The 16,215-nt window shown below is 41.6% G+C and overlaps 2 protein-coding genes across 6 annotated transcripts in view; both read right to left on the bottom strand.

Annotated features, from left to right (window-relative positions):
• The window catches only part of slain2 (SLAIN motif family, member 2), a 35,480-nt gene extending 32,920 nt beyond the window's left edge, over positions 1-2,560 (bottom strand). For all 4 annotated transcript variants that reach the window (XM_056276384.1, XM_056276387.1, XM_056276388.1 and 1 more), the window contains exon 1: positions 1,872-2,560. In XM_056276384.1, the coding sequence (XP_056132359.1) occupies positions 1,872-2,353 (482 nt within the window). In that variant the 5' untranslated portion in view covers positions 2,354-2,560. The remainder of the gene's footprint in view (positions 1-1,871) is intronic.
• A 1,143-nt stretch (positions 2,561-3,703) lies between these two features.
• anapc4 (anaphase promoting complex subunit 4) overlaps positions 3,704-16,215 on the bottom strand; it is a 30,679-nt gene continuing 18,167 nt past the window's right edge. The window contains exons 1-28 of one of the 2 annotated variants that reach the window (XM_056278033.1): positions 14,875-15,033; positions 13,582-13,697; positions 13,343-13,448; positions 13,045-13,177; positions 12,872-12,946; positions 12,730-12,756; positions 12,595-12,639; positions 12,306-12,390; positions 12,078-12,185; positions 11,770-11,940; positions 11,630-11,694; positions 11,076-11,118; positions 10,825-10,901; positions 10,648-10,748; positions 10,517-10,568; positions 10,310-10,365; positions 7,189-7,235; positions 7,033-7,089; positions 6,818-6,874; positions 6,631-6,724; positions 6,352-6,449; positions 6,086-6,147; positions 5,937-5,975; positions 5,739-5,840; positions 5,535-5,618; positions 5,238-5,408; positions 4,502-4,625; positions 3,704-4,140 (exon numbers count right to left, since the gene is read on the bottom strand). In XM_056278033.1, the coding sequence (XP_056134008.1) occupies positions 3,892-4,140; positions 4,502-4,625; positions 5,238-5,408; positions 5,535-5,618; positions 5,739-5,840; positions 5,937-5,975; positions 6,086-6,147; positions 6,352-6,449; positions 6,631-6,724; positions 6,818-6,874; positions 7,033-7,089; positions 7,189-7,235; positions 10,310-10,365; positions 10,517-10,568; positions 10,648-10,748; positions 10,825-10,901; positions 11,076-11,118; positions 11,630-11,694; positions 11,770-11,940; positions 12,078-12,185; positions 12,306-12,390; positions 12,595-12,639; positions 12,730-12,756; positions 12,872-12,946; positions 13,045-13,177; positions 13,343-13,448; positions 13,582-13,689 (2,436 nt within the window). In that variant the 5' untranslated portion in view covers positions 13,690-13,697; positions 14,875-15,033 and the 3' untranslated portion in view covers positions 3,704-3,891. Of the gene's footprint in view, positions 4,141-4,501; positions 4,626-5,237; positions 5,409-5,534; positions 5,619-5,738; positions 5,841-5,936; positions 5,976-6,085; positions 6,148-6,351; positions 6,450-6,630; positions 6,725-6,817; positions 6,875-7,032; positions 7,090-7,188; positions 7,236-10,309; positions 10,366-10,516; positions 10,569-10,647; positions 10,749-10,824; positions 10,902-11,075; positions 11,119-11,629; positions 11,695-11,769; positions 11,941-12,077; positions 12,186-12,305; positions 12,391-12,594; positions 12,640-12,729; positions 12,757-12,871; positions 12,947-13,044; positions 13,178-13,342; positions 13,449-13,581; positions 13,698-14,874; positions 15,034-16,215 lie in introns of those variants that run through there. The other variant, XM_056278032.1, reaches the window with a different exon arrangement.

The following is a 16,215-nucleotide window of genomic DNA, read 5'->3' as shown; positions in this document are numbered from 1 at the left end:
ACATACAGTCTGATGCTAATTCAGGGATTACAGGACTCTATGACAGGGGCTGGCAAGGGTTTCACACAACTGGGTAATCCCTGATATCAATCTAATCCAGATGGCAAAGGGACAAGCCAGGCCAGCGGAGTGAAGACTGTGTCTGTGGGGAACGAAACAGAGAGAAAAAACTAAAAGTGATACAATATCAAAATAGTTGGCACAGGTCTCCAACAAGCAGTTAAGGAATGACCTTGTTTGCTCTGATATGTTACAGTTAATGGCTTGTCAGCAATCAAGTAAGTGGTTTATGTGCCTAATCAGACTATCTGACTATCCCCCTTAGTCTCTTTTTCAATCAACTCAGCCCTCATTTCCATGGTTCCTTACAACCGAACCCACAAAAAAAATAAAGGAAGGACAAAGCTCGCTTTTCTGAACGTAATGAACTGATGTGGACTACCTTTTCCAAGGACCACTGCACTACAGCGGTCTTTTATGCCACTGATGACAAAACAAACCTTTCTTAACAAGACAGATAACAAGGGCCAATCTCTGGGGAGGACTCATTACACTGATGTCATTTCACTGCTGCCATAGAAATATCTATTCTGTGTTCTACAGCTATCCAAACATATATTCTTTAAACCTATCTATCAAGTCAATACGTTTGACTTCAGTCATTTAGTAAAGCTTCAACTCTGCCATTCACTCAGTGTCTGCTCCAATTGCTAGAGAGATTTCTGTATATTGGGATAACAGTGAGATTTACACAGCAGCACAAATCCAATCAGTCTCTCATTTCAATGATTACACTGCCAGAGGATATCTATGTCAAGCCACCTAACACCAAAAATAATAAATGCTCAGTGCTGAGGAAATAATGCAAACACAATGCACCGTACGAGGATTAAAGAAAGGAATGTAGTGACTAAAAACTGCTAAAGCCATGCTGACAAAAAAAGGAGACTGACAGTGCTGAATAGTCATTCCAAGTCAAATAGCAACACCTAACATGTTCATATGTGCAATATAGTAAATATGAGTAACACCTTGCAAAAAGAACATTCTATTTTCATTCACTTTTATTTTGTACTTTGGCGAAATGCTCCAATACTCAACATCAGAAATCTCATCAGTCACATAGCAGAGGCTAACTGAGGCTTTAATTGTGCAGGATGAACCTTACTTCATATTTTCAGACTCGTCTCCTTACAGTCTGCAGCACTTGTAGCTGGTGTGCCAACTAGTGTCCTAATAGGTATTCTAACAAGGACCATAATAACCATGGATGTCTCTCCCAACTGGCTTTGGGCAGGCCAAACAACTTTCAATTTTCAAGCTGTGCACACTGATCTCATGCCACAATTACCATGGCAAGCCGAGCAATCTGCCACATCACAGCACAAAAAACGGCTCGGCAGATCTTCAGGAACTGATCGCAGAGTTGAGGGCCTCCTGCATACACAGCAGTTGGCCTGCTACAGTATTGACAATTTACCTGAGTGTAACAGACAGTTCAGTTGAGAATTATTTTTAAATGTAACTCCACGAGAGACGGACGGCAACCGGCAGTTGCATGACACAGCGTCTAACGTCAGAAATGGTTAGGCAGAGCCCACATGTGATATCGTAACCAACTAAACACCCCGACCCTGACGATGGCGTACTTTGTGGATGACATCAGAGTTTCTGGCAAGCTGGCGAGACGATATTGACAAGCGATTCCTATGCCAAACACACACCGCCACACATTTGTCGTGGTGGCTAATGTCTTCAGCAGCTGTGCCCGATAGTTAAAGCCGTCATCGGATACACTAACGTGCTATATGTTAAGCGCTTACTCCGATCGACCAAGATAAATCTAAGGGGGTAAAACCTGTTTCACTTACCAGCTGTCTTCATCCTCGTTTAAACAATCCATGTCTTCGAGATCCAATATCTCGACTTCATCCAGGATTGAGGTTTCCCCTTCGTCTTTAAAACCCCCGGCACTGTCAGCATAGATAGAGTTCATACCGGAGATAGAGGTCGCGGCCGATGCCCCCTCTGGCTCATATGCCCTCCGGAAACTGATGCCATCGTAAGACAGTCTGGGGCTCAAACAACGGGAGTTCTCCAGAAGCCCACCGTAGCCGCCCGTTCCGCCGAACCCCACCCCAGGGAAGCCGGCCAGCCCTGCCGCCATCCCCGCTGACAGGGGCGAGTCGTATCCGGCGCTCAGGGGTCGGTGGTTCCCCGATATTGCCCCGGACGACGATATCAACGTGGATCTGCTCCGAAGCTGCTCATTTTGCTGCTCGAGTTTCTTTACCAAGTCCTGTAGTTTCCGCACCTCCAAGTCCGCGTTGATATTTGAGTTGATATCCTCCATAACGTCTTGAGCGCCCTACGGGGGAAAATTGCGATAGTCTTTCGTGTCGTTTGTCTTTTATCGGCTGACGGTCTTGCAGTTGTGCTCACTTGACCATTACCGTTCTGTTCACTGAAGACACTTTGGTGTTTTGTGGAGTTAAAGAGCACAACATCGTCATCTCCCCTGGTGATTCGTACGGACGGGCAGGGTCGAAGCCATTTTCGCGATTCCTGTCGCTAACTGTGAGACCAACAGGCGGCGGATGCAATACGTCATCACGTAAAAGCACAGCGGACGAGCACGTCACCACCACCTATAAGCGCGCTCACAAGCTTTATTTACGCTGCACCGTATCGGACGCGAAAATCCATTCTGTTATATATACCTCGTAATTCTTTAACAGTGATCTAAAGAATAAGTGTCATGCTTTCAAATGTAGCATAAAGAATCTTTTGAAGCAAATCAATTTCCATGGCTTGGCCGAGGGCCAGGGTCGTGGTAGTTTCTTTTTTTATGAATACAATGTCTAAAAAATAAGAACAAGGAGTAATGCAGACTGGAATAACATGACATGATGGGGCAGGCTGGGGACTGAGCGCTCGACCTGCCCCCTCCCTCAACTCCCTCCCCAAGCGCATCGGACGCTGCTGCGGGCTGCCCACATTCAGGTCATTGGTCGGGACTCACCTCTTCAGACTTCATCTGTGATTTATGATGTTTGTTTTTCTTTCCCTTTTGTATCTATCCAAGTCGGTGAGTACTGCTGGCGTCGTGTGTGGCTGCCGCTTCTCCCTCTCGTAGCCCCCCCTTCCCATCTACTCCTGTATGTCTGTGTTATGTTTATCTGTCGTCTTGTTTCACCCCGTTTATTGTAAAGCGACGTCGAGTATTAGAGCAGCGCTATATAAGTTTAATTTATTATTATTACTATGATACATGACATGTACGGTGCCTTGTTTGGCTTGTGCTGTTTCGTTTATTTTGATCTCTATACACTGGTATTTTTCTTCTTTCCCCCCCACTTGTTTTGTCTTGAAAGTTTTGTTTTGTTTTGATTTGACTGATAATGTAAAAGGGGTAGGACCAGAAAAGTTCTTTACTTCATCCTACGCCCTTTTCAAACATGGTCCAGTTAGTACTTGTGTTGTTACAGAGAGTTTGCAAAATATGTTCACTATTATTACCATTTGTTCTTTTATTCCTGCCTATAGATTTTATTTTGTTATTTTAACATGTTCGAAATAAAATCAATATCGATATCAAAAAGGAGAAATGCCATTCCTCAAATACACTTTTAAGTTAATAAGATTATACAAAAAAAGAATGGGTGTTAACATAAAGCCACAGCCACAAACAAAATGAGGGGTCTTATCAAAAAAATTTATTTCCATATATTTTTTACACATTTTTCAGAATGGTGTCTGAACTTAAATTAGGCACCATAAATCTCCCTGAAATAAGCCAACAATAAAGTCGAGTTCAATACCATTGTGCTAAATTGACACGTGTGAAAAAAATCATAATAATAAAAAACGATCTGGTTGGCAAGTTGACACTCAGGAAAGTTCCAGGGCTTCCTCTGACTCTAGATGCCCCTCAGTGTTTTGCTCCATATTCTCTCTATTCTCTTTTGCTCCAGATTCATCCTCAGCCACCTCGTCTCGTTCCTCCTCCCCCTGACTGTTCATTGTCATTTCCAGTCCATCCTGGTCAGCACTGGCATTCTGTGACTCAGCTCCTTCTTCATCCTCCTCATCCTCCACATCCATCTCAAAAACTCGAACATGCCTCAGGTTAGCGCTCAGCTAATAGGAAAAAAAAAGCAAAACCAAGACCTATGTCTAAGAAGTGTGATTCGTGCCTTGCTTTAACTGATAAATCAACAATTCAAATATTTGACTGTAAATCTTGATATATATTTAAAAGCGCCCTTATATTCAGTCAGTACTGATGGTCTCCAACTGCTAGAGAAATGTAAAATCAACATTGGAAAACAAACATTTAACTTTATTAACAAATAAAACAAATTGGAAATTCTAGCATAATATATCTAAAATGAGTCTCAGAACTCAAGACACTCTCAGTCTGCATGGGCTACATTTTTATTAGCTGTCTTTAGAGTGGACAAAATTGGAGGGGATGCATCAGTTAGCAAGTCAGACATACCACACAGGCCACTTTTCGGATCCCATTGACAGCAACAAACTGAGCCTTCATGTTCTCCAGATCCCGCCACTGATTCTCCAACACCAGGCTCTGGCACGGGATGGCTCCACTCTGCTGGTCCAATCTGAGAACACAGATGACACACACAGTGTCCCAGGGTGATAGCTCGGTTTCCACTGGCAAAGGTTAAGCTATCCCATGGCCTGGTTTGCCAATTGCCTGCAACACCACAGTCTTTAAAAAGATGGTTCAATCTGGTCTATCTACTGCATTTTACAGCGGACGAGGTGTAAATTGAATATAAGCAACAAGAAAAAAGAAAATAATGGATAAATTATACTGACTAAAGGATTTCCTCTCCTTTTAAAGTGCATAGTGTTCTTTTTAATTACTTCATCATATCAAATTGACACCATCTTAACAACTATAACTGAGTGAATAGCAGTAGGTGTGATTTTTCCACTGTTGATAAACGTTGATTATGAATATGCAAGGTACACGTATATTCAAATTTTACAAGTTTTAGCTTCCGGTGAATCAAGTCAGTAATGAACATAGGCATGAAGCGTTCATTCACTAACAACTTTACATATAGCAGTAGTACACATTAAGATTCAAATTCCACGGTGTCCAAGTTAATAACCCTACATTTACATACAGTGTTATCAAATGGGAGATATAGTGAGCTGAGAATTGTTGTTATGGGAAGCGGAAAACTAATGGCATACACACACACCTAAGTGTAGGGTTCAAGGTGAATTCAATATCACAGCTGAAGACTGAGCCAAGAGGAAGCTGTGCCAGGACATGTCCCCTATTCGTCTCCTCCTCTGGTGCTTGCAGCACAGCAGTTAACATCTCGTCGTCATAGAAACGAGCATCTAAGCAACTGTACCCGCAATCAGTCCTGAAAACAAATGTACAATACATTTCAAGTCATGGTTAAAAGAAACTCTTTTCAGGAAATGTATCATATTAGTTTGTGCCAGATTTAAAAATTTCGCAGCAAGACTAAGAGGAGAGGAGCACTCACTGGACTCTTCCATTTTCATCTTCATCAACACCATGGCTAAGAACATTGCTCAGGTCAACTGACATGATACTGTTGTGGACATCCCTGTGTGAGTGAAAGAATAAAATAGACATAAATAAACAAGAGAAATAGAAACACACACACACACAATCACATTATTTTGTGGAAGAGGTATACAGTATGGGCAGGTTCCTGTTAATTTACCTTTGTGGATCTGTATTCCTCCGTAATAGGTAGAGCTTGCAGGGGGAAATCTCTGGCATGCAGAACACAACATAGTGCATATTCGCCTTCTTGTCATTCCACCTGTGTAATCAACCGGCATATCAAGTACATCATTAATGTAAAACCCTGTTTGTCATAAACCAGTCAAAATTTACAGGATGTTTGTGTTTTACGCACAAAGATGGAAGTTCAAAAAGTCGTGGAGTATTTTCAGAGCTAGAGAGACAGAAAACAAACAAGCAATAATTACCTTAATCTTAGTTTGAACAAAATAATTCAATTCTGTCTTAGTTCTCATTAATATTTAAGAGAAACACGGGTTATACCTTTGTGGCACAGTGTAGAGTGGCAAAAAAGCGGCTTGCTTTATAGACTTCCCAATTACTTCCTGAAAATATTTAAATGAATGAAGAGGAAGTGTATTAACATCAAATGCAGGCGCTTTTATGGTTACTGTTATTTTGTACTTTGTCAATAACTCCATAACAGCTAATATTTTAGCAAGAATCCCCTATGAAATGATGCACTACTGGAGAAAAATCATATTATTGTGCAAAACAAATATATAAACCCAAACACACATCAGACTTACTGCAGGTTTTTGTAAACATAATTCAATCACTCCCTCCATCATTCTCTTGACAAAGTGCAAAGACTTGTGGGGATATGAAGGGAACAGCAATGGACTCTCTAGACAAAACCAACAAATATTTTATCTGTTATCCTGTGACAACAGAATTTTAGACAAACCAGCAATCAACCCATAGTTACAGGCAAGCTCAATGAAAGGAACCTTTATCACATTGTTAATAAATGTAAACAAACACTGATTTGCATGATTAGAATTTCTAAAGTACAACTTTTGGATCACCTTTGAGGTGTGTGCTCTCCTGTAAAAATTTGAGCCACTGGTTTCCCTTGGTGTTGGGTGGGGACACAAGGTCCTCGTCCTCATCCTTCAGGTACTATAAATTTGCATATGAATGAGAAACCAGAATGTCATATAGATAGCCACCAGTCCAAAAAAAAAAAAAATCAAACTATGTCATTCCCCTTACCTGGCCCACACGCTCTACGTTGAAGTATTTCCCTTTGCGATCAAAAAGCTCTTCATTCTGTTAATTGAAACAGCAATTTATTTCACTCTGTGAAAAACTAACAAGAATAAGATATTTCAGTGCCATTATGTTGAGCTTACAGAGAATAATGGCGTGATGTCATGAATGCATGCTCGACTGCGGTCGAAGGATGATGATGATGAGGTTGAGCTTACCTCACTAAAATGCTCAGACAGGAAGTCAGCCACAAAAGCAATATCCTTTTGAGTCATCTGAGACACCAACAAGTAGTGTAAAAATGTTATTCAAAAAAATAAATAAAACAATATTTGATTTACACTCTCATAAACTGCAAGACCATTCTTTCTCACCTTATTGAGTTCTGGAGGTACATGCTCGTCACACATCCTAAGCATAGCTGTATGGAAATAAAATACCTTGTAGCAAGAAGAGTTTCCACAGAAAATCACAAGTTTAAACCATGTAGACATTATCTTATAGCTACAAACCTCTGCATGTTAGGTTGCATGAACTGACACACACTGACGAGCCAAAACATTATGACCATTCACCCACAGGTGAACCGAATAACGTTGATCATTTCCAAACAAGGGCACATGTCAAGGTGATGGTAAGTGTAGTCAACGTGTTGGATGCAGGAGAAATGGGCAGGAGTAAAGACCTGAGCGACTTTGACAAGTGCCAAATAATTATGGCCAGTGACTGGGTCAGAGCATCTCTAAAATGGCAAGGCTTGTGGGGTGTTCAGTGGCAAGTACCTACTGACAGTGGTCCGAGGAGGGACAAACCCCAAACTAGTGCAGGGTGTTGGGTGCCCAAGACTCATCGCTGTGCAAGGGCAGCAAAGGCTATCTTGTCTGGCCCAAACCGACAGAAGGTCTACTGTGGCACAAGTCACAGAAAATTCTAATGATGGTTACGGGAGGAATGTGTCACAACACACAGTGCATTGCATCCTGCTATGTATGGGGCCGCGTAGCCGCAGACCGGTTATGGCAATGGTATTCCCTGATGGCAGTGGCCTCTTTCAGCAGGATAATGTGCCCTGCCACACTGTACACATTGATCGGGAATGGTGTGAGGAACATGATGAAGTGTTCAAGGTATTGCCCTGGCCTCCAAATTCTCCAGATCTCAATCGGATTACACATATGTGGGATGTGCTGGACCAACAAGTCCAATCCCAAGCAGGTCCACCTCACAACCTAGAGGACTTGAAGGATCTGCTACTAATGTTTTGGTGCCAGATACCAGATGACACCTCCAGGGGTTTTGCAATGTCCATGCCTTGGCAGGTTGGTGCTGTTTTGGCAGCACATAGAGGACCCATAGCATGTTAGACAGGTGGCCATAACGTTTTGGCTCATTAGTGACAGTGATATGCATGCATGTGCACAGATAGATACCAGCACCAACATGCTGAGGCATATGCCCCCTGTCATGAGACAGCAAAAGTGCCCTTTTGTCATGTGTTTTTTACATAACTGAAGTTATTACTACTACTACCTCTTTCATTATCACTAGAAATTGTTTTAATCGCTGACATCTCATCTCATCTTCAGCCGCTTTATCGGGGTCGGGTTGCGGTGGAGGCAAGCTAAGTAAGGCACTCCAGACGTCCCTCTCCCCAGCAATACCCTCCAGCTCCTCCTGGGGGATCCCGAGGCGTTCCCAGGTCAGATTGGACATGTAGTCCCTCCAGCGTGTTCTGGGTCTACCCTGGGGTCTCCTCCCAGTTGGCCGTGCCCGGTAAACCTCCAAAGGAAGGCGCCCAGGAGGCATCCTAATCAGATGCCCGAACCATCTCAACTGGCTCCTTTCGATGCGAAGCAGCAGCAGTTCTACTCCAAGATCCCTCCGGATGTCCGAGCTCCTTACCCTATCTCTAAGGCCTAGCCCAGACACCATACAGAGGAAACTTATTCAGCCGCTTGTATCCGCGGTCTCACCCTTTCGGCCACTACCCAAAGCTCATGACCATAAGTGAGGACTGGAACGAAGACTGACTAGTAAATTGAGAGCTTTGCCTTCCGGCTCAACTCCTTCTTCGCCACAATGGTCCGGTACAATGTCCGCATTACTGCTGATGCTGCACCAATCCGTCTGTCAATCTCCCGCTCCATCCTACCCTCACTCATGAACAAGACCCCGAGATACTTGAACTCCTTCACTTGAGGCAACAACTCATCCCCAAACCGGAGGGAGCAATCCACCATTTTCCGGTAGAGAACCATGGCCTCAGACTTGGAGGTGCTGACTCTCATCCCAGCCATTTCACACTCAGCTGCAAACCACCCCAGTGTATGCCAGAGGTCGCATTCTGAAGAAGCCAACAAAACCACATCATCTGCGAAGAGCAGAGATGCATTTCTGAGGTTCCCAAAACGGACACACTCCTCACCTTGGCTGCACCTTGAGATCCTGTCCATGAATATCACAAACAGAATCGGAGACAAAGGACAACCTTGGCGGAGTTCGAAACCCACCGAAAACGTGTTTGACTTTGTGCCAAGAATGCGGACACAGCTCTCACTTTGCTTATACAAGGACCGGATGGCTTGTAGCAACTGCTCCGGTACCCCATACTCCCGCAGTACCCCCCACAGAGTGCATCGCTGACATTTGCACCAAAATTAAAATAAGGTAAAAGTCGTCAGATGGACAACTTCCTAAATTAATTTCAATACAACTCTCTGACCTCAAAGGAGAGCTGCAATCACAGGGAAAATATTCATGTATCCCCCAACTCCTGGTTTCATCGTTTAACAAAATTGCTCCTACTTCAGTTAGCTCACTCTGCAGACCCAGATTTAGTATGTGTGTTGATTTCATATTGTTTGCCTTTAGTTTTACATCTATTCTACGTCATCACACGTTTGATATATGCTAAACTGCAGAGTGTAATCAGGTGCAGCATTGAAAGCCTGTCTGAAGTGCCTAATCTGATGTTACTCTTTTTTCTTGGTATAACAAAGCCTTATTCATTTTGGGACCCCTAGTAGTAACCAGCTACTGTAGATAGATACTGTAATATAAGCAAACATAGGAAGTTTCATTTGAAAATTACACATAAGCAAAACAGCATAACTCATAGCTTAACTAGCAATTGTCACAAGGAAGGAACTAGCCATGATGGTTGCATGAGTTCTGACTATTTAATGAGAGTTAAACTTATAAGTTTGTTGTAATCATGAGGACTGTGAGCAATGATGGTCAGCCAGGTAACCTTATACCCAGGTGTTCTTTAACAATATCTAATGTATATATGGTACAGCCTACCACAAGCCCTTTTTCATTTTTGCTCCCCAAATAAAGCCTCTGAAGGCCTTGGTGATATAAGTTGTTCATTGTGTATTGTCTATCTTGCACACAGTACACTGTCTTATTGTACTATTGATATGTCTTGGTCCCAGAGTTACTGAGATCCATGTTTGTATATTTATTCTACTTGGTAAATAAAGTGATTCTTACCTACATACAACCACCGAAAAAAGGCTTTGAAGTTCTTCATACTCTTGTCAATAACTCTGAGTGGGAAAAAAAGAAGTAAAAGCAAGAGTATACAAACAGGAAGGACACAACAAAAGAAGAAGTGGTACATATACTATTCACAGTGGGAATCTTGCCCTTAACCATTTCAGTTGAACCTGAAAAAATGTTATAAATCTTAAAACTCACTGCAGAAGTTCATTGGCTTTTAGTGAGAAGGAACCCACAGCAGTAATGGCATCTGAAAACATAAAAACAGACCTGTAGATACTGTTTACACCAAGCAGATTCAGTAATAACACTGATGACGGCAATAGTACCTTCTATAGCTGTAGATTCCAGACCCAAGGGCTGAAACTTTTGTTTCCATAAAGACATTCCTTTCACCTCACTGAGGTGGTACAACAGTGCCTCAGAGCCACTGTAGTGAGAGAGTAAGGGGGTTTAAATGAGATAAAGACCAGACAGACGTTGAAATGGGGAGAAGAGGAAGATACCTCTGCAGATGGCTGATCACCAGCTTCTGGATGCTGGAGTAAGAGGACTCTATGGATTGGCCAAGCTTCTTCAACCCCTATAAATGAAAAAAAAAAAAGCATAAAGAAAAGATTCTAGGTTATACCACTCAAATGTATTTGTGACTATCAGGGAAACCAGACAGATTTTTGGACAGAAATTTGATGTGAAATGCAGATAATATTTGAGTTGGCAGATGAAGAGCAAGGTTGATAACATCTGTTCTGCTCACCTTGACAGTTAGCTGGTTCATGAGAAGGGCCTGCAGTTCAGGGCTAAATGAGAATCAAAATTTTAAGTTTGAGTCATCCCTAAAGTAATTTCTCAGTCAGGAAATCACACAAGCTACACGGATCAAAAACCCAAGAGATCTTACCTGCAATTATTGAGAAAATACCATTTTGCTGGAAACAACATTAGGCCAAGGTTTTTTAGTGCCATCTACAGAACACTCTACATACTACATACAGCTACTGCACCCAAAAATAATAAAACAAACAACAATTTCAAAACAAAACGCTGGATTAATAATAAAAAAGCAGTTTGTCAATGATTTAATAACTATAAATCTAAGCGTACCGAAAAAAAATGGCAGCGCCCGAGGATATTATTCACATTCATAACAACCAGAAAGGCAACAGCAATGATCTGAACAAGAATAACTTAGACCTAGCAACTTTGTATTCATTCCTAGACTATTTTTAGATGCATTGTTGAGGAAAAAGATGGGTGGGTATAACTGATATTGTTGAGCAAAATATTGGTTATAACTTTCTTTTTTCTCACCTTGACTGTCCCCACAGCAAGAGCTCCAAAAACTCATCTTGAACTTGAGTGCTTGTGTTCTTTTCCTATAAACAACAAACAAAAGAAAAATCATAAGTAATAGTTGAGAAGAGTTTATCTTAGACACACTGGCTACTGACCTGGACAAATTTGGTGAGTCGAAGATCCATCTGCATGAGGATGTCCTCCCAGGCCTCACACATACATGTAAGGGAGAGGCGCAGGTATTGCAGAAGAGTGGAGATGTGGGTGAATTTGCGTGCCATCCTAGTGACCTCAGGTAGACAGTCAGACAACAACTTTGTGTCCAGCTGGGAAACAGACAGCAGACACAGTGAGCAAATGAGTGAGATAAAGTAAACGAAAAGAGAAAATAATCACAGAACACAACAAAAGCAAAAACTTCAAGCAGATAGGGAAAAGAATATATCTCCTTTATTGGTCTTACCTGAATGTAGCAGATCTCTGGGTCATTGTCAGAAGACCTGATCTCTGTGATAACAGACAGGGACTTGAGATCACTAGAGAGACTCAGGCTGCGGCAGGTTCCTGGAACCTGTAGAAAAGAATAGTGTTAAATAAACATGAGTGACATGAATATTTACAGAGGAGTATTTCAGAAGTTGGGACTTACTGTAGTATGGGAAATTCTGATGAATAAGTGAAACAGCCTTACCCCAGTTAGTGTGGCAATCTTGTACATGCCATAGGCATACAACTCTACAAAGCCAGCACCACCTCCAAGAACAAGGATGTTGAGTCTGTATAAAAACAACATCTTGTACTAACTAACATTGTGCTCAGTCCTGCTTATAACTAACAATGCATTAATGTTCTTTCTTTTTTTGTTCATATTTATGCTGTGTCTTGTACTATTGTTCTGATCCTCTATAAAGTTATTATTATTATTGTTCATTTCTATCTGAATGTGACTATGCATGGCTTGCACACTACCCATCATTTACCTGACTTCACCCAGGAGGTTCATGATCTCATCAGACTTCTCCTCACTGTAACACAGTAGTAGGCACGCATATCAGTTCTGACAAAATAATCATACCATATTGACAACTTAATTGCTGCTGAAATTATTTGCCAACCTGAATATCTTTGATGTTGTACTATAGCTGAAAAAAAAGACACAAAACAAACTTATTCAAAATATGAATTATAAAATTATTTTATCTGCCAAGATATGTCCTGAACAAATACAGGGTGTTCTAGAACAGATGCTATTTTTACCTTTTAGGAAGCGTTGGTAGTTTTGGAAGAAAAAGTTTAGATTCATCTTCAGAGTTATAGAAGGAGCTGAGGACACTGAAAAAAGAGAAGTTCTTCTCATACAGTCTAGACCCACACATTATTAAAAACTGATGTTCCTCATGTCACTGGATTGATACGCGCTGCATGATTACCTGCTCTCTTCAATCACCTCCATCCAATACATGCAGGACACAGGGTTCTCCACCAGGAAAAGGTGGAGGATCTCTGCCTTTTCAACATCACACAGGACCACATGCTTGGTATCGCCAAGGCTGATGGCCAAGACTGTTAAAAAACAGGGAGAATAAATACTGAAAATTGCTTTAGTTATATCATTATTCACTATGCAAGACTTGTGTGTTTAAAAAAGGCATTCAAATATTAAATAGTGGTACAAGTATAAATTTCTGCACCACATCCTTTACCGACACATTTCCTGTGAAACCTTACTTTTGCCATCAGGCCTCCATGCAAGTGCAGTGATCTCCTTTCCAGTGTATTCACTGGATGACAAGCTCCAAACACGCTGGAAGTTGGCTAAGCGATGTAGCAGCACCTACATAGACAAACATCTTAAGGTTATATAAGAAAGTTAAAAGATAGTGAAAACTCATTTCTTCCATCTTATTTCTGCTACCACCACATTTTAGCAATATGCAATAAGTTTAAACTATGGATTTTAGGTATACCTCTCCTGTTGTGTTGGCTAGGGCAATAAGATCCCTTTTGGGAGACCATGCCATACACAGTACAGGGTTAGGGAGTTGTTTCTCTCCCACTTGCCGAAAGGCAGGCATGTCATATGCTGAGGGGGGGAAAGAAAAAAAGATTCAGTATTGATTCAAGTAGCCATATTAAATATTCTTAGACTGTGCTGTACATTAGTTATACATTACTGTAAACATATACAGGCGGATGACAAATTAAAGGAAAAATCAACATAAAGTGTCTTAGTAAGGTGTTGGGCCACAAGCCCCCAGAAAAGCTTCAGTGCTCCTTGTCATAGATTCTACAAGTCTCTGAACACCATTCTTCCAAAAAATATTCCCTCATTTGGTGTTTTGATGATGGTGGTGGAGAATGCTGTCTAACTCGTCGGTCCAACATCTCCCATAGCTGTTCAACTGGGTTGAGATCTGGTGACTGCAAAGGCCATAGCATATGATTTGTATAATTTTCATACTCATCAAACCATGCCATGTATGGGGGGGCATTGTCATCCCGGAAGATACCACTCCAATCAGGATATAAATCTATCATCGTAGGATAAAGGTGATAACACAGAATAACATTGTATTGATTTACAGTGACCCTTCCCTCTAAGGGGACAAGTGGACCCAAACCACGCCAGGGAAATGCCCCAAACAGCATAACAGAGGCCCCAGAACTTCTCACTGTAGAGGTCAAGCATTAAGGTTTTTCCTTTAATTTGTCACCTGTCTCTAGGTTAAAATGTCTTTATGCATGCTCAATAATCCAGGTAAGGAAATCACAGAAAGGTGAACGAACGCCCAGATGAACTGATTTAACATTCTGTGATGTTAGCTGCGCTGTCGCCACAACGCGCGCGTGCACACTCAATGGTGTTAGGCAAGAACTGGAGGAGAATAGTGACAATTGCCCCTTTGGTAATCATGTCCTCTGCTGAACAAGCATCCTATTTCCACGTTATTTTTTTTATGTTTCCATTTTTTGCTGCCATAACTAATTGGCTAGCTCCTGCCTTTTTGGGGAACCATTCCTCGGTCACCTAAAACATAAATATTGCCGCAGGTTAGTTATTAGCTATAAACTAGCCTTACCATCTAGTAGCGAACAAGTAAACGAACTAACCTCACACAGCACCGAGTCTGTTACGGTAAACAGCAGCATTAACTATTGTCAGCCGTCAGGCTGACGGTTGATATCCAGCTAACCTGAACTGCTTCGGTAGCTTCGTGTAGAGGGGGCAGGTTTTACATAACGGCTTTAATTTATCTTACCGTGTTTTGGATGTTAACTGTTATTAAATTTGATGACTGCAAAACGCCGTTCTGGAAATGTGGAGAAGCGCATATCATTCAACAGCTCATTAATTGAAAACCATTTCCATTGTTCTCCACAAAGCCGATGTATTTTCAGTATTCTGTGGGGAGCGCCATTTTTCCACCACGACCAATCACAGTGGAGTGACGGAAACGCTGAAAAGACAAACTTCGCGGACGCAATGCACATGGGAAAATTAACTGTGATGAACTAGAGAATATGAATCGCTCTTTGTCGATCTCATATCTGCTGATATAAAATGTTGCATGTTTTAAATGTTGAGAAATGTAATTGGATCTAAGGTAATCATAGCCTGAGTTAAGAAACAAAATTCTTTAAGGTTTGTCCAGCAAACGTGTTTACATGTTTGTATATTTATATAAGATATTGTGGCGTTAGAAAACAACGAGACAGGAGACGTGAGAGTAGACGTAGTCGAGGTAGTTTACTAGCTCCAACTTTGCATGTCATACCTTCGACAACGACACTGAACTGTGTACCGGAAGCGGAAGTGCATTATCTGACCCCTCGCCTCTTCCCTTAAAGGTACACCGTCCCTTAGGTGAATGTCTCTAGTTATATAGATGTGGGTCACCACAATATGGCAATAAAACAGTATTTATGACTCATGTGGGTGTCGCTGCAAATGTCGTGCTTCTTTGGTGTGCACGTACGGTAGTAAAGCGAATTGGAAAGGGTCCAGCGCTATTATGCATAGACCATGGTCATGTACATAAGAAAGTCATAACTAAATAATAGTGCAGTATTTTAATGATTTCTTTCGGAATTAGGGTTTTGCTTGCTAAGGTACACCAGTAGAAAGTCTGCGTGTGTGTGTGTGTGTGTGTGTGTGTGTGTGTGTGTGTGTGTGTGTGTGTGTTGTGCATGAACGCACACGCCCCATCTCCTCACTGTGCATGTGTACTTATATGTGCTTGCTGTGTATGTACAGTTTGACAGAGCTGTTACAGTGGACATTTCTTCCTGACTCGTCAGTAGCACTTATTTGCAATCAGTAGATTGTTGAACAACCAAAATAGCTCTGAGAACATTATGTGTGATAGTGGCCTAGAAATAGACCAAGTGTGATAGTGTGATCCAAGACTCTCTGAGCCCAACCTAGCCGTTGAGTTTTAGAAGACCTTACCCCCCTTTTCTTACTCCTACAAATGAGAAAATTGATATAACTTTGAATCAGAATCAGTATCTGTTTCATGAGCAAAGTAACTTTGCACAAACAAGAAATATGACTTGGTGGAATGCTAACATGAAACATATAGGACATAACACAACATATA

The sequence above is a fragment of the Lampris incognitus genome, chromosome 3 (assembly GCF_029633865.1).
Source record: "Lampris incognitus isolate fLamInc1 chromosome 3, fLamInc1.hap2, whole genome shotgun sequence".
NCBI classification, from domain to species: domain Eukaryota; kingdom Metazoa; phylum Chordata; class Actinopteri; order Lampriformes; family Lampridae; genus Lampris; species Lampris incognitus.
This window is presented reverse-complemented; position numbering and strand designations above follow the sequence as displayed.